The sequence below is a fragment of the Curcuma longa genome, chromosome 1 (genome assembly GCF_044706935.1).
Source record: "Curcuma longa cultivar G26 ecotype Majalengka, Jawa Barat chromosome 1, ITB_CL_G26_1.1, whole genome shotgun sequence".
Lineage (NCBI taxonomy): Eukaryota > Viridiplantae > Streptophyta > Magnoliopsida > Zingiberales > Zingiberaceae > Curcuma > Curcuma longa.
Window position 1 is genome coordinate 7,203,075 of NC_133861.1, and position 21,452 is coordinate 7,224,526.

Sequence of the window (21,452 nt, forward strand, 5' to 3'; positions counted from 1 at the left end):
CTCTAGTTGCTAACCTCATTCTCCATAAAATTTAAGAAAAGTATTAAATTCATAAAAATACTTTGGATGAATTAACTTTTCATATATTTAATTATAAGAGTCTGAACTTTCTTCAAATTCTCAACATTTATTTACATTTGTTTTACTTGATATCACGAAATATTAAAATAGTATTTTCTTTAGTAATTTTGATCGAAATTGTTATAATATAAAATAAATTTATTTTTATTTAATTAAAATTATCACATATATAATATTATTATATTAAAATATTCTTTTTTAACTTAATAAAAATTATTTTAATTTGGCTAAAATTACTTCAATACGGTTTTACAATTGTTCTTTATTATATTAGTTTTGGTTAAAATTGTTCTAATATTGTGAAAAAAATATTTTTAGAATGAAAATAAAATGCAATATTATATATTTTTAATATTAAAATATTCTTTTGACTAAAATAATAATAAAGGAATTTATTTTAATTTTTGCCTAAGATAATAATATGAAATTTTATGATATTGCCATTTAAACTTAATGGTTAGGTAAAGACTAAAAACTAGAGCTCTCAAATGAACCAATCCATGATAGGACGAATTAATTCGTTAGACTCATCATATTAATGGATTGGTAAATTTCTAATCCAATTTAAGGCGAGTTGTGAGTTAACAGTTTGGATTGTAATTTAGGAGGGTTAAACCCACTAATCCATTAAATTTTTTATTTAAATTTTAAAATTAAAAAAATTAAATATTTTCAATTTGTGGACCAACATATGTCATCACAAGCCAACTCATATGAGTCGCGGGTCTAGATGGATCGATCTATTTGAATTTTTTTAAAAATAAATTAATAAAATTTTAATTCAATTTGAAATAGATCAATTTCACTAGTCCAATTAAAATTGACAGACTATTGAAAACTCTATAAAGTTTCTTGAAATCTAATAAAGGTGATTAAAACTAATAAAGGTGTGAGGATTTAATCTTTTATTTTTAAGTTTGTGATATAAAAATAAAAAAAAAGAAATATCTTAAATTATAGGGGTTAAAATATGTAGTAAATTCAGCCACGTGGCTGTTTCCAACAGACTCCAAGTTGTTCCGGTGTCGTCGATCGCCCGCCGCCTCCCTTCCACACGCCTATTTCTTCAATTTCTCCTTCCTTCTCCCAATCTCCTGCTCGATCTTCCATCTCCATGGCTTCCTCCGCCGCTGCCGTTGCCTCCTCCTCCCTCCTCTTCTCGCCTCTCTCCTCTCTCCGAACCCCTTCCCTCTCCAATCTCTCTCCCCCGTCGCGTCTTCGCCTGGGCTTCCGCCGGATCCGCCTCCTCCCCAATTTGAGAACCCTAATCCCAGGTCGCAACGTCCGATTCCATCCTATCCGTGCCGTGCAGACCGATCCCATGCCCACTCGCACCTCCAAAGAAGGCAGCGACAAGGAGGATGACGACGCCATCCAGCGCTTCCTCAATCGGGACTACTCCCAGTGGGGCTTCGTCACCGACATCGAATCCGAGTCCATCCCCAAGGGGCTCGACGAGAACACCGTCCGCCTCATCTCCGCCAAAAAGGGCGAGCCCGATTGGATGCTCCAGTTCCGCCTCCGCGCCTTCCGCCGCTTCCAGTCCATGCGCGAGCCGCAGTGGTCCGACAACCTGTATCCCCCCATCGACTTCCAGTCGATGTGCTACTATTCTGAGCCTAAGCAGAAGCCCAAGCTTGGTAGCATTGAGGAGGTCGATCCCAAGCTCCTCGAGACCTTCGACCGCCTCGGTATCCCGCTCAACGAGCAGAAACGCCTTGCCAACGTCGCTGTTGATGCCGTAATTGACTCCATTTCTATTGCGACCACTCACCGGGAGAAACTAGCTGAGAAAGGCGTTATCTTTTGCTCCATCTCCGAGGCCATCCGGGAATATCCGGATCTTGTTCGGCGGTACCTGGGACAAGTCGTCCCTCCTGGTGATAACTACTATGCTGCCCTCAACTCTGCTGTCTTCAGCGACGGTTCATTCTGCTATATTCCCAAGGATACCGTGTGCCCCATGGAAATCTCGACCTACTTCCGTATCAACGACCGGGAGACCGGACAGTTTGAGAGGACACTGATCGTTGCTGATGAACGGAGCACTGTGTCCTACCTGGAAGGCTGTACAGCTCCTATGTTTGATAAGAATCAACTCCATGCTGCAGTGGTGGAACTCTACTGTCATGAGGGTGCTGAGATTAAGTATTCTACAGTGCAGAACTGGTATGCTGGGGATGAGAAAGGTAAAGGTGGAATCTACAATTTTGTCACAAAGAGAGGGCTTTGTCAAGGTAAAGGGTCAAAGATTTCGTGGACACAGGTGGAAACTGGTTCCGCAATAACATGGAAGTACCCAAGTGTTATTCTGAGGGGGGATGATTCAGTGGGAGAGTTTTACTCTGTAGCACTGACGAAAAATGTTCAGCAAGCTGACACTGGAACAAAGATGATTCATCAGGGAAAGAATACGAGGAGCAGGATTGTCTCCAAAGGCATATCTGCTGGAAAGTCAAGGAATTGTTACCGAGGGCTTGTTAAGGTTCAGCCTGATGCCGATAATGCACGGAACTTCTCGCAATGTGATTCTATGCTTATTGGTGATACTGCCGGTGCAAATACATATCCATACATTGAGGTAAGCTGCTCATTATGCCTACATGACATTATTATGCTACTCTTATAGAACTTATCAATGATGAGTTTTTTGCTCTGTTCCAACTTTCTTGAGTTGATACGCTGACTTAGCAGTTTAGCCATTGATATCAAAATGTCTAGAAATGAACTACTCGTATAGGATATCTAACATGAGTACGGATTCAGACGTGTGATGTAATTTTTTTAAAATAAGGACACAGGGGAGTTGTCAAACAGGGTCCAAATAAATAACATAGGGAGGGGTGGGTGTTGGAATGTTCAATAACCCAATTGACTTACTATTATTATGTTCATGATTTCGCAAATCTCACGAGTCCTCTCCTCTATGAATTCAGTCCCTAACACCTACTCACTTTCGTCTGTGCACTAATCTTGTGATGACTTCCCCTGCTTGCTTGCCATCTACTACCAACTCAAGATGGCTTTCACGCCCAGTGTTAGGGCTTAGATCCAAATAGGTAATTTTGTTACCCTTCTGCTGCTTCTATCTCCTATGATCTTCTCCTTCCTTTTTTTTCTTCCTCCACGACTTTCTTAATTTCCTTGTAGGGAGATGATGATCAGACTTGTATATCACACTTGCATTCGTGTCATCTCATGTTGAAATGGGAGGGAAATGACAATGTCCAAGTGACAAAGGGGACCCCTAAAACATAAAGCATATCATTCTCGTATTGTGTTTGTTGTGTAAATAACCCAAGTGACAAAGGGGACCCCTAAACATAAAGCATATCATTCTTGTATTGTGTTTGTTGTGTAAATAACCCAAGTGAGCAATAGTTGAATATTACATGAATCACTTGTTTTCTATCAAGCAACCCAAAAATATGTTTATGAAATATAATGAATGATTTGAAGATGGAAAGCAAGGATCAACTTATCCAAAAATAAAATTAGAGAAAGAAATAGTAGAACAAGGTGGTGTTCATATGAACAAGCTAGTTTGCCAAATAGCTCAATAAAACTAGGTGTTTCATAACATTATAGGTTTTACTATAAGATTTTAATTTATGTTACCATTTTTAAGTTACAAAATCACTGTGTTACTCACTAATCAGAAGTTAGTGCAATTTCTTGCAATTTGGATTAATGATTATGAATTAATATATTTTATATTTTTATTGTGATTTTCTATTTTTATGGTTGCAATGTGAAATATGATATGTTGTTTTTATGTGTAGTGCTTACTTATTAATTACAACTTATTTATGTGTAATTATAAACCTATTTTGATTGATTAAAGATATAGTTATTATATATGTGTATGTGTGTGTGCTCATTCTTTTTTCTTCTCTTTCCTAATTTAATATTATTTTAATGTCAACCCATCTATGCCCCTGCTTAGGTGCCCGTCTTTAGCCTAAGTGCTATGCAATGGACTGGTCGCCTACTGTTGAACTGCCTTATAAACCTTGATCAAATAGTGTACTTATCTTGAGCATAATATGCTTGTTTTCTGATGATGGGCCAAACATATGGTTTGGTCACGAACTCATGATGATATATAGCTTGTTTTCTGTTGATCAAGCTTATGGATTGATTATGATGATATATAGCTCGTCTTCTGTTCTCACACCCACCCTTACTGTCGCCCAAACAAGTTCCTATTCTCAGATTCATATTCTAGTAGTGATTTATCTTCAATGACCTTTACTGTCATTAAATTTTATTTTAAATGGTGTGGATTGTAGCAATTCTGTGCTTTTTGGCTGCAGCATTTGTTTGAGTAGATATTGCTACAAAACTAAAAAATCTTAGTTCATTTCGCCTGACTCCTGTTAGAAGTTATAACATTCCATCCATGAGGTTATTGTGTGAAGTTAGAACATTCCATGTAACATCATATAACCTGTCAGTTTGGATTAGTTATTCCACTCTTGCTGAGACTTCTTTCTATTGTCTATTGTTCTCATTATTCTTCACAATTAGCTGCTTCAGGAAGTTGCTAAAACCCCCACTACACTAATTGGTATTTAAGCATGATGCCGGTTATCATTGCGCTTGCTGCTTCTACACATTTATTGGTCAGTAAAGACAATAATTGTCTGAAAATGCTGAATAATTGTGATTGTATAATCAGTTTGACATGATAGTTTTTTTTTAAAGATTTTGCAAAAAATGAGGCTTGTGTGTGTGTGTGTGAAATATATGTGTGCGCGCACACACACACACTAAGTTTATTTAGTTCATTCAAGATACAACACTATCCTTTGTAAAGCTAATTTTCAGTTTCAGCAGCATTAATCTGGTATTTCTTGATCGTGTGACAGCCAACACATGCAGCATAAACAACTTAAATTTTCATCAATTTTCAAACTAATTGCCATACGGCTATGTGAATGTCCATGAACCAGGTAAAGAATCCTTCGGCAAGAGTCGAGCACGAAGCAAGCACCTCTAAGATCGGCGAAGACCAGCTCTTCTACTTCCAGCAGAGGGGGATCGATCACGAAAAGGCTGTTGCTGCTATGATTAGTGGATTCTGCAGGGATGTGTTCGACAAGCTCCCACTCGAGTTTGCCTCCGAAGTCGATGCACTGATGAACTTGACACTAGAGGGTTCTGTTGGGTAAATACCCTTCCCGCTCATCCTACAGAAACGGAATGAACACATGCTCTTCATAACTTTAAAACCAACTTCCTCTGCGTTTGCGCATCAAGTGAAGATCATATGCCGTCTACGTTTTATCGGTATCAATGAGGGGATGCTTTCAAAAGGGTAGTGATTTTACAGGTGAATCACAATGTCTATTAGGAAGAGTTTATCGATTGTCAGTAATAAAAGTTGCTATGTCCTTATTTTGTTATCTATCTTTTGTGCTAACTAGTAAACAAGGGAGTGGACTTGTTGTTTCAAGGAGCTCCATGTTCATGAAATATTGTAGATTCGTGTGATATCTGCTGGAGTACAGCAGAATAAAGTTGTAAATGCACATCTTCTGTAAACATAACAATAAACCTTCATAATAGTTTTGTTAAAACCTCAAAATTAACAGGTTGAATAATTAGCCTTTCAAGTTAATTATGCTCTTTAAGATTCTTGTTTTTATTTTTATTTATAAAGATAACTATAATTATGCTCTTTAATTAGTTTACCTGTAATTAGCCTTCATATTTACAATATTGATTCTAGCAATAAAGTGGAAATTTTAGTGGTCGTTTTAGGATGAGGCATTTTAAAAATATTGGAAAACACTGGGATCAAGTCAAGTCTAAAATGAATCAAATAAAATAGTGAAACAAAATAAAACCTAATTGTGAATATCTGAATCACTGTATATTTATACCATATTTTGGACATCTTACCATGGGATCAAGCCATGTTCCATGTCAATTGCTAAGCAAGATATCATTTAAGCCATCCTAATTCATTTCTGTATCTTAGGATTTCATAAATAGCCCTCAGGTTAAGCATCTCATCTGGGTTGCTTTGAAACAAATTAGGTTTGTTGGGCGATATAACAAAGACCTGTTGGAAGGATCAGGGCTCCATTGAGTGGGACTTCTCGCTCGAGACTGGGTAAGCTCCATCCCACAACTCCCACAATTCATTCCTTCTCCAAGAAAGGAAAATAACTGGTCCTAAGGTGGATGGCACCTGCAGTGATGCAACTCTGTGAGAAGAGAATGTCGAAGACTTCATGTGTTGTGAAGCATTTGGCTCGTAATGGAAGCTGATGAAGGTCGGTAATTCTATGTTGTGAAACTCACCAGATAAAGAAGAGCAGGTTGAGGTGATCGGGTCAAGATTCCAGCCGACAAGGCGGTAACCAAGCCGATTGCATATCCGGAGAGTGCCCACCAAAAATATTTGCTACCCTTTGAGGACGATGATGTTTCAGGGGGAAAAGAGATGTCTCTGCTCTTTCTATGATCGAAACAGAGCACCAAAGCCAGAAGCATACCAGGAATAGCCTATCCAAACAAAGACACATTGTATTAGCCACTGTAACACAGGCACATTATGATGTGGAGATATCAATTTAACTACACTAGTTTAGAAAAACATGAATAAATTCCAAGAAAAATGTAAAGAACAGTTTATTGAAATACTCGAACCGTATGGAATCAGAACTAGTTCCATTGGCTCATCGATACTAATCAAACTAACTAATCCAATTTGTTTATTAGAATAATAGAATGTGAAATAGGAAATTTACAATAGATAGGGATAAATTATTCTTGGAACAGAGTAAGAAATAATATTCCTCATTCCTTATAAATTTAAAACTACTATCTTTCAGCACAGTTCTGTTTGCTGATCAGTTTAGGTCTGTTAATAGATCCAAACAACCATTCTAAGTAGCAGTTTTCTGCACAGCAAATCGTTAAAACCTAATTTGAAGTTAAACAACCATAAGTGACCCAATCTATTCTATAGTAACCCTCAATTATATCGATCATTGGAATTAAACAACACAAGTATCCAACATTCTCAAGTTCTTTCTATTGGAATACAATCAAAATCGCACATTGAAAATACATAGAAAAGATCCTGAGGTTATAACATGAAGATATTTATATTAGTATGAGGCCTATTGGGTATAATCCAAAAACAAAATCATGAATACTTGGATCCAAAGTAGACAATATCATATCGTTGTGGAGATATATATGGATTCCATCTGTTCGTAATAATGGTATCAGAGCATGATGTGGAGTCATGTGGGGACTCTTGATGAAGATATCTATATTGGTACGAGACCTTTTGGATATAGTCCAAAAATAAAATCACGAAGGTTTGGGTCCAAAGTGGACAATATCATACCTTTGAATGAAATACAATTGTGAAATGAGAAAACCAAATGCTTAGAACAAATCCAATAGTTTAAGTTATACAAAGTAAGAACAATTGCCAAATTGTGAGTCTTAAGAACATACCATGTCTCCTAATCCCAGCATCATGTATCCCCCACCACCACTGCTGGTGATTACTTGCCCGCCCATCAAATTTCTTGGGAACACAAGCTTAACCGGAAGCTCTAGTTTTTTTGTAATTAGCTGCAATCCTGGAAGGCTCAAGCTGGTCGCCACCTTGTGAATTGGGTTAGAGGCCTTTTGTGTTGCAACTGAGACCATAACATTCGCACCGAAGAACCTCTCAGAGAAGAAGACCCAGAAAATATCATACAAAAATAAGCACACGAGAAGCAGTGCACAGATTTTAATATTTGGTAACCGCACATGACTGACAAAGGCAATACATATGCAGATCCCCAAAATATTGTTCAGAAGCCAATGCCCTGTGACTAGCCAAGTTGCCACAAGCATTATGCAAAAGAAGAGCAACGCCCCTTGGCTGCGCGCAAATGTCTTGGAACGGCATCTAGGAACCAGATGATCCATTAGCCCAAATCGTGACCTGAGGTAGATCATGCAAGGCGAGAGACAGAAGTAGAGAGAAGATGCCGATGCAACAGCAGCGAAGGCAGTGATAAGTTGGGATACCGACGAGAAAAGATAGAACATCAACAACAAGCTGCAAGAGCTAGCGAGAGGTATCATAAGAGCTTGAGATCGGTCCAACGTAATTGATGCCTCTGAAAAATCCAGGTTCCTTTCCATCTCCTTCCCATGATCCAGGGCTCTGAAAGCCGATGCCAAGGTCACAAAAATCGCAGTTGCAATGAGAGTAACCGATGCTGGTTCGAGTAAGTAAGAAAGCTTCCACAGCGACTCCATTTCACATAAAGGACCAAAAGTTCCCGTCTTTATCGGCTTTCACAATCTAAGATACACGAATCCACCTCAATCGCATATTCGCATAGACCTATCCTTCAAAGTTCTTGGTTGCTCTACTGCAATCACATGGACAGATCTTGCTTCAGCAAGTATACACGATCGGATTGAATTTGAAAAACTAGTCCGTAAGTGCCAGGAACTAGATTAGAATCAAAGATACGTGAAGAAAAACACAAAAGTAATCAAATGAACGGGAAAAAAAGGGGATTCAAGAGGCATGTACCAGTAGATCAACTGAAAGCTAGATCGGCCACCACCTCCGCGTCGCGAACAGACGATTTTGGATGTGATTTAGATTTTGGATTAGGGCTGGGGAGTTAGGGCACGATCGCCCTCACGAAAAGTGTTCCGGTGACCATGTGCCGAAATGGATTGACTTGTGTTTGCTTTTGTCTCCTTCATCGGCATTATCCCAGGAATGAATGCCGAATGGAAGAGGGCAAAATTTAAAATAACTCCCATTTTTTTTTAATGTATCTCTCAAATTTATGCCTAATATTATAAAATTTAAATATATATTGTTTAAAAAATAAAGAACAAAGAAATATAAATTCTATAATAAATTTAATATTATTATCACAAAATAATAAATATCATATTTTATAAATTTAAAGAACAAACTGTTTTTTTCCCAAAAAAAAAATTGAAAAGGAAGCTGAAAAATACAATATTTTAAAATGATCATATTGGTTAATGTATGGTTTATTTTGGAAAATAGCTTACTGTTAAATATCATTTTGATCATTAGTATTTTTCTAAATAAAATTACATTTCACAAAAATCTATTAAAATTTATAACTTTTTCAAGAAGTGTATATTTTTAAATAGTTTTTAAAAATCTATAATTCATATACTAATTTTTGAAAATTTATAAAATAAATGTTCTCTTAATTTTTAAAAAATATATATTTCCTTACTTTTAAAACATAATTTAAATCCTTTGTCAAATACTTAATTAGAGCATCAAACATATATTACAAAGGAAAGGAATGTCATACACAAAAACCCGAAATGTCATCATCTTGAATGTCAATCGAAGTTCAGACGACTCTAGATCCTCATTCAAAATAGATGTGTTCTTCGTTGAGCACGAATGTCTGAGAGGATCACATTGTCAGCCACAACAAGAAGGCACATGGATAGTGTTAGGACAATGTATAGAATCGGCTCACGCAAGAAGCTTTACCGAGCATATGCGACCGTCCTGCTTCTAGTAGATCAACCAAGGTGTGACCCCAAGGTACACAGACTTTAGTTGCATGGGAAGGTTGTAGCCACAAATCCTCATCTTAGAGCATAAATGAGATGCAAATTGAACTTCTCCATGGCATAGCCATTCATATTCAAAGAATGAAATTCTCATCAGAAGTACACTCAAAGAGTTCCATATGGCATGCTAAACAATCCAAAATTGTCAATATCTCATCAAACTGATTGTCTGAAGCATCTGTTTTAAACTTATAGACCTTGCCACCAATTTCAATCCAGGCATATGCAGTGCTTGCTCTCAACCCCCTCTCCTTCATCAACTTTCGAACTTTTGCTGCATGATTCCAATACCCTACACTTGCATACAGATTTGCTAACTGAAGATAAGTTGTGGCACATCGCGGTTCTAGCAAAAACCTATTTTCAGCAGCATGGATGCCTATCCGGACATTTCTATGAACCCTACATGATGACAACAATGAACCCCATATAACAGCATTCGGAGGCATAGGCATTTTCTTGATGACATCCAATGCTTCTTCCAACAAGCCTGCACGACCAAGAAGATCAACAATGCACGAGTAGTGATCTAATTCCGGACTTACCCCATGTTTAAGCATTAGGTCAAAGCAAAGAAGTCCTTTCTCCATGAGTCCTGCATGCCGACATGAAGAAAGAACACAGAGATATGAAATAGCATCAGGTGTTGCATTCTGTGCATACATCTGATTCAGCAAGTCTACGGCTGTATCAGCAAGCCCGTGTTGTGAGAATCCTGAAAGCATGGAGTTCCATGAGATTTGATCTCTGAATTGCATATTCTCAAAAACAAAATGAGATTCATTGATACTGCCACATTTAGCATACATCGAGATCAATGCATTAGAAACATGAGTATAAGAACCAAAACCCATTATATGTTCTAAAGAGTGAACACTCCTTCCAAACCCAAGATATGCAGTAGTGGTGCATGAACTCAAGATGCATAGAAATGTGATGTCATTTGGTTCTATCATTGCTTGTCTCATTGAAGAAAATAGTTGCAAACATGTCTCGATCTCCTCGTACTGTGCATAAGCTGCAATTATAGCAGTCCAAGTTACAATACTTCTGACAGGCATCATTTGAAAAATATAATAAGCATCTTGCAACCGCCCCAGCTTGGAATATAGGCTGATCAATGAGCTCCCAGTAGTCAAAGATATTTCACAACCATTTTTAATTGAGAGAGCATGAAGCTGGACTCCTGTGCCAAAAGCCCCGGAGGAAGCACAAGAACTAATGATGAAAGAAATGGTGGGAGAATCCAACTCTATCCCTCTACTGTGCAATTTGAAAAATGGCAAAAGAGCATCTTCCTTTATTTTATTATTTGTTCTAGTATATAACAAGGATTCTTTGTGATGACTCGTTTCAAATATATCTTTGACTTTATAGAACAAATTAGCTCTTGCACTCTTCTTAACAGATTTGAAGCAATTCTGTTGATCAACTTTGAGAAGATCATGCATGCAACCGTTTATCAGTTGATGAAGGCCTGACTTACCTTGAACATCACTGGTTCTGGGGATAACCAAATCCAAAACTTTCAAAGCCTTGTCAAGTCCTTTGTCTTTTACCTTTCTATATCTAGTAAGAGATGAAAAGGTGCTGAATTGTTCTAGAACATGATGTGCTATGGAAAAGGGTTTTATACAAATGAAAGAACGGCTGGAAGAAATATGCAACAACTGAATCCACATAACTAGTATTATCCATGCGATATTCCCTTTCGAAACACATGCGACCATCTATAACCATGGACCAACTTTACCAGCTCCAGTTTGCCAATTAACTTCTGTAGATATGCAAAATGCTTTGGTGAGTAAGAATAACAACTAGGGTAAATGGATCAGCAAAAAAGGAGGATTGGTTAGAAAAGGAAAAAACTACTACAGTCAGTTATTTATCATTTCTTCAACTCATTGGTGATTGGACAAACATATGGGATTTTGGCAGAGTTATAGCTTGATTTGTGAGAGAGTAATGTCCATAAAAACAATCTTCTAGGGACCTGCAGCAGTTGTCAGAAGCTTCAATAGAAACTAGGATGTTGCATAAAGTGACTAATCTTCTCTGCCTTTAACTAAAGATAGTTCCTTTGAGGAAAACAGTTATCGCAATTGTTTATGAATACTCATCGGATATGTTACTTGGACTAGATTACCAGTATAGAAATCATTTGACTCAAATTCTATTAGGAAAGTTTCAATATCTTAGGCCGATTCAGCACATTGCAACGCTTCAATTGAACTTACAAGATGGATAAGAATCAAGTATTATGAGCCACAATCACGACCAAATTTTTCTGTCATTCAACATCTCCAAGTTCTATGAAACTTCATCAAATTTGCAAGCCACTATATTTTTACTACGGTCTCATTGAGGAATTTCATCAAGCACGTGATATGCAAATCGAACATCGGTGAATTAGAAGACAAACAGGAGGATACCTGAGGAAGCAGAGCAGGAAGACTTCAGGGCTTCGATCTGACGCTGGAACTTGCGTGGTCCTCCACCCTGTTCTCTTCTTCAGCGCCTCAATATCGCAAGTAGGATTGTCATCCCTTCGCACTCCTGTAGACCGGCCTTGTTGCCTCTTCCGCCGTCTCCTCCTCCGACCTCATCCTCCACCTACACCTCGTTCCTGCCGCCGCCTCCCTTGCCTCGGTCGACCGGACATCATTCCACCGTCGGGTTTCGCGTCTGACGGCTTTCAAATTATTCTTTTAACGGCAAAAATCAAATGGCTCCTCCTGAAAATATCTTTACCGGCTATAACTGATAATATAAAATAAAACAACTCTAATTTAATTAAAATTATTATATATATACTACTATTTTATTAAAATTATTTTTATTAATTTAATTAAACTTAACTACAAATATTTTAATTTATTAAAATAATTTTAATTTAATATAAATTTTTTATATTTAAATTAACTTGATCTACTTTTAACTTGTTGTACTAGTAATAACTTTAACATAATTATCTTAATGGACTCACTCAGATGGTTCAAATCGTTTGGGAAACTACTTATCAAGGGCCCCAAATGAGAGTATTATCTTTTGTCAAATAACCACAACATAGTTATAACAATAATGTTGAAGTAAAAATATTTTTGAGATATTTATTTTAAAAAATACCTTTCAAATGAAAATAATAATAATGCCTCTTTTTATTTTTACTCTATATTTATTATCCTTTTATTAATTTTTTATAAAAATCATTTAATTAAATTAAAAAATATATTTATTTTATTTAGATTTAAAAAATTATTAGAATTATAAATAAATAAGTATCCCTTAGTATGTAAATGGGCGACTTAATCAATCCACTATGAAATGAAGGGGAAAAAAAGTCTTTGCCACGTAGAAAGTATGCTTCCTTACGCTGTATTTGGATGGAATAAGAGAAGATTTATTAACGGGGAAGGGAGGGAAAAAAAAGAAAAGAGAAGGAAAATAAAATATTTATATTCTTTTATTTGAAAGGAATGGAAGATTCATTAATGTAACATATGTTATTTTGTTTGAGAAGAAAGGAATGAGAATGAAAATTAAATATATAAAGTTATAAAAATAAGCTTACTTCTTAAAAAAACAACACACGTAGAAGACGAATGAAAAATTATAAAATTCTGTCAATATTATATTTAAAATTTGGGATATTGGATAAGTCTCTGTTCTGGGAGAAGGAGAAGAAGAATATTAAGATTATTTGTGTCTGTCCTCTTGAATCTTGTCTTTGAAGAGATTTGCGATGAGGACCGATGTCGATGTCGTAGAGTGCGAGTGATTGGACACTAACCGTGATATACATATGTAAGAAGCAATGATGAAAAAATAAGATATCTAAATAGATGGGTTAATTTAAAATTTAATATTTTAAAATAAAAATAAAATTAAAAAATATTTTTGAATTCCTTTCCCCCTTTCTTACATTTCAAATCGGAGTATAAGAAATTCTAACAATTCATGAGCATATAAGAGTAAAGCTTACTCTTCTCTTCCCTTTTCCTTTTTAGTTCACTCCATCTCAAACAAAGATCAAAATTCTCCTTCCCTTTATTTACCCTTCCCTTTCCTCACCCCCTCCCAAACAAAGTTTCATGTCACCATTAATTATTCTTACATTATGATCATTAATGCAATCATTATCATCCTTCTATAACATCAATTATATACATGTTGTTAGCCCTAGAGGATTAGATAAATCATCTCCAAGATTAATGAATTCGAAGAGATGGATATTTATATTATCAAAACTTTTGATCCTTGTATTCAAGTATTGTCATTAATATTATTTTTAAACTTATAAGCTATGACGACTATTTAGCTAAAGGTAGGTAGCATTTCTTTGTCACCATGGACTTGTGAACTAGCTTGCTCGATCAAATTTATGCATCATTTAGTTTGTTAGAGAAATAAATGTTTGTAATGTGAGTTTGAAATGTCTACAAAAGATTTTTTCTTTTTTTTTTAAATACATCGAATTCATTTGTATAGTCAATTTTTATACACGTGATGTGTCTTGGCAACTCTTAGAAGGAACTCATTGATTGGCCATGGAAATTTCCTCATAAATCAAATTGTGAGATGGAAGAAGAGACCCAAGGAATATGCCCAAGAATATGCTCTATCAATTCGGCCTCTAGCTCAAGCACCAAGTGGACCTCTAGGCCGGTTCGAGCCGAGTATGAGACTTCCGTGCTATGGGCTCATTTTGGCTTAGGGTTTGAGAACTCGTGTCATGCCAAATCCATCAATGTCTCTATTCGTCTTGTGTATTTCTTCAATTTTCAATTTTTTGATGAGAAAATTGGGTCCGAGACAAAATAGACGTTGAAGTTTGATTTGTAAGTATGTGCCGCCTTCGATAATTTAGTTTTGTTTTGTGAAACAAGTACGCAAACAATGAAACAAGTACAAGGGAAAGAAACTAAAGGAAATACTAAGAAATTATAACAAAGCCAACAACAAGGGACAAGTTAGAAAAACTTGCTCTACTTCTAAGAGCACAAAAGAAGTAGTGATGCAACATTAAAATTAAACTATCGAATCGCCAAGAAATTTGAGATGAAATTGATGAAGCGAAATAATCTTATCACAAGAAAACATTCTTATATAGATAAATCCATTTAAAAATTTTATTCAATATCTATTTAAAATTATAAGAATTTTTGAAAACACAAATGATAATAATAATAATAAGAAAAATTAAGTGTTGGTTTAAAGAATGAGTGGCTAAATATGAGGAGTAAAATGATAATAATAAAATTATGGGGGTTCAGGTAGGGAAACTAATAAAAATTTAGTGTAAAATAAAATATTCTGTTATTTATCCACTGTTGCTTCGCTTGGCTGAAGCGAAGGCGTTGAGAAATTTATGAACAGTGGTACGGTAAACAGAAGCTTTAGATTCTCGGAGATTTTTTAGTTTGATATCTCACTCTTGGTCAAGTCGCGTTGTCTATAAATTTTATGCGACGTTTTGAAGCTTTTGATATTGTGTATATGGTCACGGAAGAGGCGAGGAAGAGAGCGGCAGAAGTTGACGCAGAAGAGAATATACGTCGGTCGATACCAGTTTCAGTTTGACAGAGAGATCCCTTCGATTCTTCGTTACCACGCTCCATATGGTGATGTGGGGAGTCACTTTCTCCTTACAAATCACCACAAACTGCAGCTGGAGATGTTGCGCAAGAAGCTTCGAGGAAGAAGTGCACAAAAGGTAGACGACAAAGCTGAGAAAGGGAGCTAAAAAGGAGGAGCAGTCCGGACAGCAAGTTCAGAGCAGAATATCGTATAAAAGGCCCTCCTTTTTCAGTTTGTCTCCCAAAAGCGAAGTAGGGAGCAGAAAAGAGGAGTGGGAGAGGAAAAAGGTACGAGGTTGTCTCTCGCTGTGGCTCAATCATGTCTTGACCTTGGCGGATTAAGGCGATGGAGCGTAGGCGGAGCGGCCATCAGTCGTCGCGCGGAAGCTTGAGGGAGATAGTGGAGGAGCCGAGGGAGTCGCCTCTGCCAGCGGAGGAGGAGGAGGAGGCGGTGTACGTAGCGGTGGAGAAGGAGATCGGAGAATGGTGTGATAATTTCCTGTGGGTGCTGCGGAACACCTCCAAGGAGAAGAAGATCGTCATTGTGCACGTCCACCGCCCGGCGCACAGAATCCCCACCGGTATGCAGTTCCTCCCCCCTCTCCGCTTCAAATTCCAAGAACCGATTTTTCCACTGTGTTTTCCGGTTAGTTTACCAAATTTCTTCCTTGATTAAAGCTTTTGCTTCCTGCTCCAATCCCTAGGGATTGTTCTTGACAGCCTAAAGCAAACGCTTCCTTTGTAAACTACCCAAAAGTAAATGCCGGTTGTTTGTTTGACATGGAACCTGTGTGCCAACTTGAGAAAAGAAGAGCATTTTTTGTTTTGTCTGATTCGATTTGGTCAAAAACTTCTACATATCTCAGATTTTGTGGGGGTATTCTGCTTGCTTTCGACATTATCTTCTTGTTCCACTTGCAGCATTGGGATGGCTTCCTGCAAACCAGCTGAAGGAGAAGGAGGTCAGTGCCTACAGAGACGATGAAAGGGAAAAGATGAATCAATGCTTAGATGAGTATGTGAATCTTTGCTCTCGTGTAAAGGTACAAAATGCAACTGTTTGCATATGTAAATGAATCTATGAAACTATATCCTCAAGTAAGTTATAGATTCAGTTCTGTTTTTCCAATTTTATAGGTACATGAAGCTGAGACACTAGTAATCGAGAACGATAATGTCGGAAAAGGATTGCTGGAGCTCGTTGCTAAATGTAGGATCACCAAGCTTGTAATGGGAGCAGCAGCAGATAGAAACTATTCAAGGTGTGCCCTTTGAATGTGAAATCTTGCTTTTCTGTGTGTGTTTAGTAAAGGATTATACCTTTGTATTAGTAAAAGAATTTTGTTTTCTTTGCATCTTCAATGAACTAAAATGTGTGCATTTATACATGGCAATAGTTTAGGTTGGGCATTTCAATTGACTTTGACATAAAATAAACTTTATATCTCAATCTGTTACGGTCTAGTAAATCAAAACTGATTTCTTCTGTTGAAGTTGTATGGTTCATGGTTAAGATGAGATATACAAGGTGATCTGAAACAACTTCTAAATTCATGTGAATGTTGTTGCTAGTTGTAAGTTTCCCTACAACCCTACATCTGATCAATTTTATCGAAAACAGTGATGCTAAAAAATTTCCTTGTCAAACAAAGAACACCTCTATCAAGATGCAAAGCTTCTTTATTATCTGCTGCGCACTAAGCTATGGCCTGGTTGACTTTTTATCTTAGTGTAAACTCATGAAATTGTCTACTCCTAACTGAAGGATAGTATCGTAGGAAAATGAGGGCTCCAAAGTCGAAGACAGCGCGTTCTTTGCAACAGCAGGTTGATCCATCATGCAAGATTTGGTTTGTCTGCAAAGGAAATCTAATCTATCCCAGGTAAATCCCAACTTCTCCACTTATTAAAAATAAATAAATAAACTTTCAATCCACTAATTGGACTAATTGGCATACCATTTTATATCCTTGAGAAAACTAATTTCTTAGATTATGATTTAAGTTTCCAATCTGTACTTCTTCTCCATGATGTATGGGCTCTGAGTAAATAATAGTGTTCGTTGCACTGAATGATGTATCTTTGCTTTATCCTTGAACCTCATGCTTCTTTTCATCGCCACCGTTCTGATCATAGCATATTGCACCGATGATATTACTGAAAATTTGATCATTTGTCCTTCAGATCAATATACATCTTAGGTGATATGGCACCTATAATCAACACATGCATGGTCTCATTGTCTTTCTTTCAGTAAACTTTTGCTGAAGATGTCTCGAAATTGTTCAGGTGTTGACTAAATGTGGAAATTTTATATAATGAAGTTACTATCTACGACTACAATTGAATGCATGCTGCTTCTTGGTCCTTGTACCTTTGATAAATTTGTTACCTCCTTTGTATCTTTCCGCAAACTATTCGAAATGAGTAAAAACTTGGTGTTTAGCTTTTTTATTTTTGCTAAAGAAACTATCAGAGCTTTACTGCCACTGTCAAAAGATTTTCTCCTACCTTTATTGTGTTCTTATATATATTGCTCTCAGCTCAGAAAATAATCCATCAAGGAGAGAGAATCTATATATATCTTATTCGATTTCTAACCTTTTATCGTCACACATTCTTTTATCTCATTCACAGGGATGCTTGTCTTGATGAACCTGTTATTCCAAAGTCACTTGTGGAAAGCCCAAATTCAGTATCCAACCTACCTGAAGCACGGAGAACAGTGTCATTATCTCGAGCGCAGGGCGACCGCACAAACTTTTCAAATCTTACGACAGAAGATCTATTTACGCCTAGGTCAAAATCTGTGGATTTTACTACTTACACAGAGTTGACACTGGCATCATTGTCTAATGAAGGACTAGGAAGGTCACCAATTTCTGGAGGCAGAGAATGCAATACTTTTGATAATTGGGATACTATTTCAAGAGCTTCAGACTGCTCAAAATGTGATGACATACAAATGACATCCAAGGATGTGTGTGGAGATGATGGATCGATCGTTTTACCCTTGATGCATGATGCCGAAGAGGATTGCCCGGTTCAGTCTCCACAACATGAGTTGGTATAGTTTGTCTTTTTTACATTGACTCTACTTTGGCAGAGTAACTATATGATTAACAATCATGCTTTCAACTATCTATTCATCCTCAGAATAACGACTAAATTAGGTGGGAAATTCATTACAAACTAGTTATACATCAGTACATAGAAGAGCAATTATGATAGGTTTTTCTTATTGAAATGACAATCAACATCGACCTTCCTTGTATTCTAGTTCCTTGTATTATATGTTGCAGCAAGACCTTGACATCGATGATGCCGTGTATAAAAAGTTGCAAGAGGCAATTAGTGAAGTAGAAATTTCCAAACGTGAAGCTTATGAAGAGTTTGATAAGCGACAAAAGGCTGAAAAAGATCTAACCGAGGCAATGAGAAAGGTGAGATCTAGGCATTCAAAAACATCTTTTAACACCAATAGCATATGTAGATCCAAATTGTTTTTGCTCATGCATGTTTGTGTAATTGAAGTTCTTACCATCTAACACAGCACAATTGTGCAGGTCAAAGTAGCTGAGACTTTGCACACTAGAGAGGTCGAACTACGAAAAGAAATTGAAGAAACACTAGATAAAGGAAAAGGGGAATTATCAATTCTGAAACAACAACAAGATGAAGTTTATGAAGAACTACGACAAGCACGTGAAAAGTTGGAAGGGATGCAGCTCCAAAAATCTGAATCTGACCAAACTCTCAAGGATACTAAGGGGAAATTGTCTGAGGCATATGCTTACATCGACTCAATCCGGCGAGAGCATGAAGTATTGCGTCAAGAGCTAGACGATGCCATTAGAGAGAATGAAGAACTGAGCCAGAAGAAAGGAGATGCAACAATCAGCTCGTATGGAGCAGAAGCCTTCTCACATTTCACCCTTTCGGAGCTGGAGCAAGCAGCTGACAACTTTCATTCATCATCAAAGATTGGTGAGGGTGGATATGGATGTGTTTATAAAGGATTCCTTCGCCATACAAGAGTAGCAATAAAGAGATTACATCCTGAAGGAATGCAAGGAAAATCGGAATTCCAGAGAGAGGTAAACCTTTATATCCATGTTTTCATACTTTCAATATCATTTTGAAATCGATGCTATTGTAACTTTGGTTTTTCAGATTGAAGTTTTGAGTAAAGTAAGGCATCCAAACCTTGTCACTCTAATAGGAGCATGCCCGGAAGCATGGACTCTTGTTTATGAGTTTCTTCCTAATGGAAGCTTGGAAGACAGACTAACCCGTGCCGACAATACTCCGCCGCTCACCTGGCAGGCTCGCGTGCGCATTGCTTCTGAGATATGCTCAGCTCTCATCTTCCTGCACTCGTGCAAACCTCTCGGTGTAGTCCACGGCGACCTCAAGCCTGCAAACATTCTTCTTGATGCAAACTTAGTCAGCAAGCTCGGCGACTTTGGTATTTGTCGTCTGCTCGACCAGTCTATCGATAGCACCACCCTGTTGCATTGCACGCTTCAGGCCAAGGGAACGTTCGCCTACATGGACCCTGAATTGCTTTCGTATGGAGAAATCACCACCAAATCTGACATTTATTCATTCGGAGTCATACTGCTAAGGCTCCTGACTGGAAGGCCTGCATTTGGGATCAGCAAAGTGGTACGAGATGCATTCTATAAGAAATCTTCACATGAGATATTTGATCGTTCGGCAGGAGATTGGCCTTGCGTCCAGGCCGAGAAGTTGCTGAAACTGGGATTGAAGTGTTGTGAAATGAATAGGAAGGACAGGCCAGACACAAAGGAGGTATGGGAGATTCTTGAGCCCTTTGCGAAGTACGCCTCATTCGAGAGATCATCGCCTTCGTTCAGATCGATCACAGAAGACAGAGCCTGCATTCCCTCATACTTCATGTGCCCGATAGTTAAGGTAACTTGTTCGACACCAAATGCATATGAAAACTGTCTTCCACCTGCAACAAGTGCATCGTGTTCAACTTCTATGACTGAAACTGCAGGAGCTCATGAAAGATCCACAAGTAGCAGCTGATGGCTTCACCTATGAAGCTAAGGCTATTCGACAATGGCTTCACAGCGGCCGCGACACTTCTCCCATAACTAACCGCAAGCTCTCCCACCATGAGCTGACACCCAATCATGCTCTTCAACATGCAATTCAAGGATGGCTTCAACAGTTTCAGAAATGAATCTTTTGTTTGCATAATCTTATTGTTCATGTAGAAAGCATACGAAAATGTTAGATTGTGATGTAATTATGTATAGTCTTTTGTTTGGATCTTTGATGTTCCATGTATATGCATTCCATCATTGTTTGATATTGGACACAGGAGAATGAGAACACCATCTATCACTGTTTATTTTGCTATACTGTTGATTTACATACATACAAACTTCTAGCTAATTATTTTTTTATATATATATATATATATATAATGAAATTTTGTGTATCCGAATTTTATGATTTTTTAATAATTTTTAAAAAAAAATTAATTTTACAAAATTTGAATATACAAAAAATGTATATTAAAACAACTGTTCTTTCAAGGTCAAAGTGTTTACTGTTGGTCTTCTCCTGCAAGTCAAACAAACGTGAGTCACGTGACCAACTAAGATTCAAATCCTGCATTATTTTTAGTTGAATTATTGAGATTATATATTAAATTTATATTTTTTAAGAGAAAAAATTAAAGAGGTCTAAAAAGACAAAAAAAAAAAGAAGACACTCATCATATTTTTTTTATATAAAAATATCTTTATTTGTTATAACGATTATATAATAGCTACTAGAACTTATAAAAATAAACTAATTAAATTTGATAAAAAAAATTATAGATAAAATACTATTTATTAATTGGCTACTATAACATAGCAGCCAATTAATAAATAAAATACTATTATAATAATTATTAATTAATTAATACATTATTATAGTAGCCATTTATATGATTGTTATAATTCTAACCGCAACTGCTACACAGACATTACATAACTATTATTATTATTTAATCATGTTAATTACGTTGAATAAAAATATTTTATGTATTGATGTTTTAATTAACTTAAATTTATTTATTTTTAAACTATAATATTATGAAATAAGGAATCGTGCATTATTTATTTTTAAAAAAGCACACCTTTCACGAAGATGATAATT

At 36.7% G+C, this 21,452-nt stretch overlaps 4 protein-coding genes across 6 annotated transcripts; 2 read left to right on the top strand and 2 right to left on the bottom strand.

The window, feature by feature from the left end:
• The first annotated feature begins 1,156 nt into the window (after positions 1–1,156).
• On the top strand, positions 1,157–5,687 carry LOC141838862 (uncharacterized). The gene is made up of 2 exons (XM_074726465.1): positions 1,157–2,662; positions 5,037–5,687. The coding sequence occupies exons 1-2, from the start codon at positions 1,196–1,198 to the stop codon at positions 5,253–5,255; spliced, it is 1,686 nt and encodes a 561-aa protein (XP_074582566.1). The 5' UTR covers positions 1,157–1,195; the 3' UTR covers positions 5,256–5,687.
• Positions 5,688–5,900: 213 nt separating this feature from the next.
• Positions 5,901–8,834, bottom strand: LOC141835391 (signal peptide peptidase-like 1). Of its 2 annotated transcripts, none has more exons than XM_074722852.1 (4): positions 8,648–8,834; positions 7,564–8,480; positions 6,394–6,597; positions 5,901–6,280 (listed from the first exon to the last, which is right to left on the bottom strand). In XM_074722852.1, exons 2-4 carry the CDS (start codon positions 8,362–8,364, stop codon positions 6,164–6,166), a joined length of 1,122 nt encoding a protein of 373 aa, XP_074578953.1. In that variant the 5' UTR covers positions 8,365–8,480; positions 8,648–8,834; the 3' UTR covers positions 5,901–6,163. The 2 variants fall into 2 exon arrangements, with proteins under 2 accessions (XP_074578953.1, XP_074578959.1); XM_074722858.1 differs by having other exon boundaries at positions 7,564–8,563.
• Positions 8,835–9,401: 567 nt separating this feature from the next.
• On the bottom strand, positions 9,402–12,389 carry LOC141846208 (pentatricopeptide repeat-containing protein At2g37320-like). Of its 2 annotated transcripts, none has more exons than XM_074734207.1 (2): positions 12,126–12,389; positions 9,402–11,470 (listed from the first exon to the last, which is right to left on the bottom strand). In XM_074734207.1, exon 2 carries the CDS (start codon positions 11,421–11,423, stop codon positions 9,768–9,770), a length of 1,656 nt encoding a protein of 551 aa, XP_074590308.1. In that variant the 5' UTR covers positions 11,424–11,470; positions 12,126–12,389; the 3' UTR covers positions 9,402–9,767. The 2 variants fall into 2 exon arrangements, 1 of the variants encoding a protein (XP_074590308.1); XR_012603321.1 differs by having other exon boundaries at positions 10,292–10,408.
• A 2,983-nt stretch (positions 12,390–15,372) lies between these two features.
• Positions 15,373–20,634, top strand: LOC141837211 (U-box domain-containing protein 33-like). Its single transcript, XM_074724657.1, has 9 exons — positions 15,373–15,850; positions 16,191–16,312; positions 16,407–16,531; positions 17,048–17,152; positions 17,907–18,336; positions 18,572–18,712; positions 18,836–19,366; positions 19,443–20,207; positions 20,296–20,634. The coding sequence occupies exons 1-9, from the start codon at positions 15,616–15,618 to the stop codon at positions 20,482–20,484; spliced, it is 2,643 nt and encodes an 880-aa protein (XP_074580758.1). The 5' UTR covers positions 15,373–15,615; the 3' UTR covers positions 20,485–20,634.
• Positions 20,635–21,452: the final 818 nt, after the last annotated feature.

Coding starts and splice junctions, on each gene's coding strand:
- LOC141838862 (XM_074726465.1), top strand. CDS start 1,196: ATGGCTTCCTCCGCCGCTGCCGTTGCCTCCTCCTCCCTCCTCTTCTCG. Junction 2,663..5,036: donor ATACATATCCATACATTGAG/GTAAGCTGCTCA, acceptor TCCATGAACCAG/GTAAAGAATCCTTCGGCAAG.
- LOC141835391 (XM_074722852.1), bottom strand. CDS start 8,364: ATGGAGTCGCTGTGGAAGCTTTCTTACTTACTCGAACCAGCATCGGTT. Junction 6,598..7,563: donor TGCTGGGATTAGGAGACATG/GTATGTTCTTAA, acceptor TTGTTTGGATAG/GCTATTCCTGGTATGCTTCT. Junction 6,281..6,393: donor AACCTGCTCTTCTTTATCTG/GTGAGTTTCACA, acceptor GCATCACTGCAG/GTGCCATCCACCTTAGGACC.
- LOC141846208 (XM_074734207.1), bottom strand. CDS start 11,423: ATGGTCGCATGTGTTTCGAAAGGGAATATCGCATGGATAATACTAGTT.
- LOC141837211 (XM_074724657.1), top strand. CDS start 15,616: ATGGAGCGTAGGCGGAGCGGCCATCAGTCGTCGCGCGGAAGCTTGAGG. Junction 16,532..17,047: donor GCAGATAGAAACTATTCAAG/GTGTGCCCTTTG, acceptor ATAGTATCGTAG/GAAAATGAGGGCTCCAAAGT. Junction 18,337..18,571: donor AGTCTCCACAACATGAGTTG/GTATAGTTTGTC, acceptor TATATGTTGCAG/CAAGACCTTGACATCGATGA.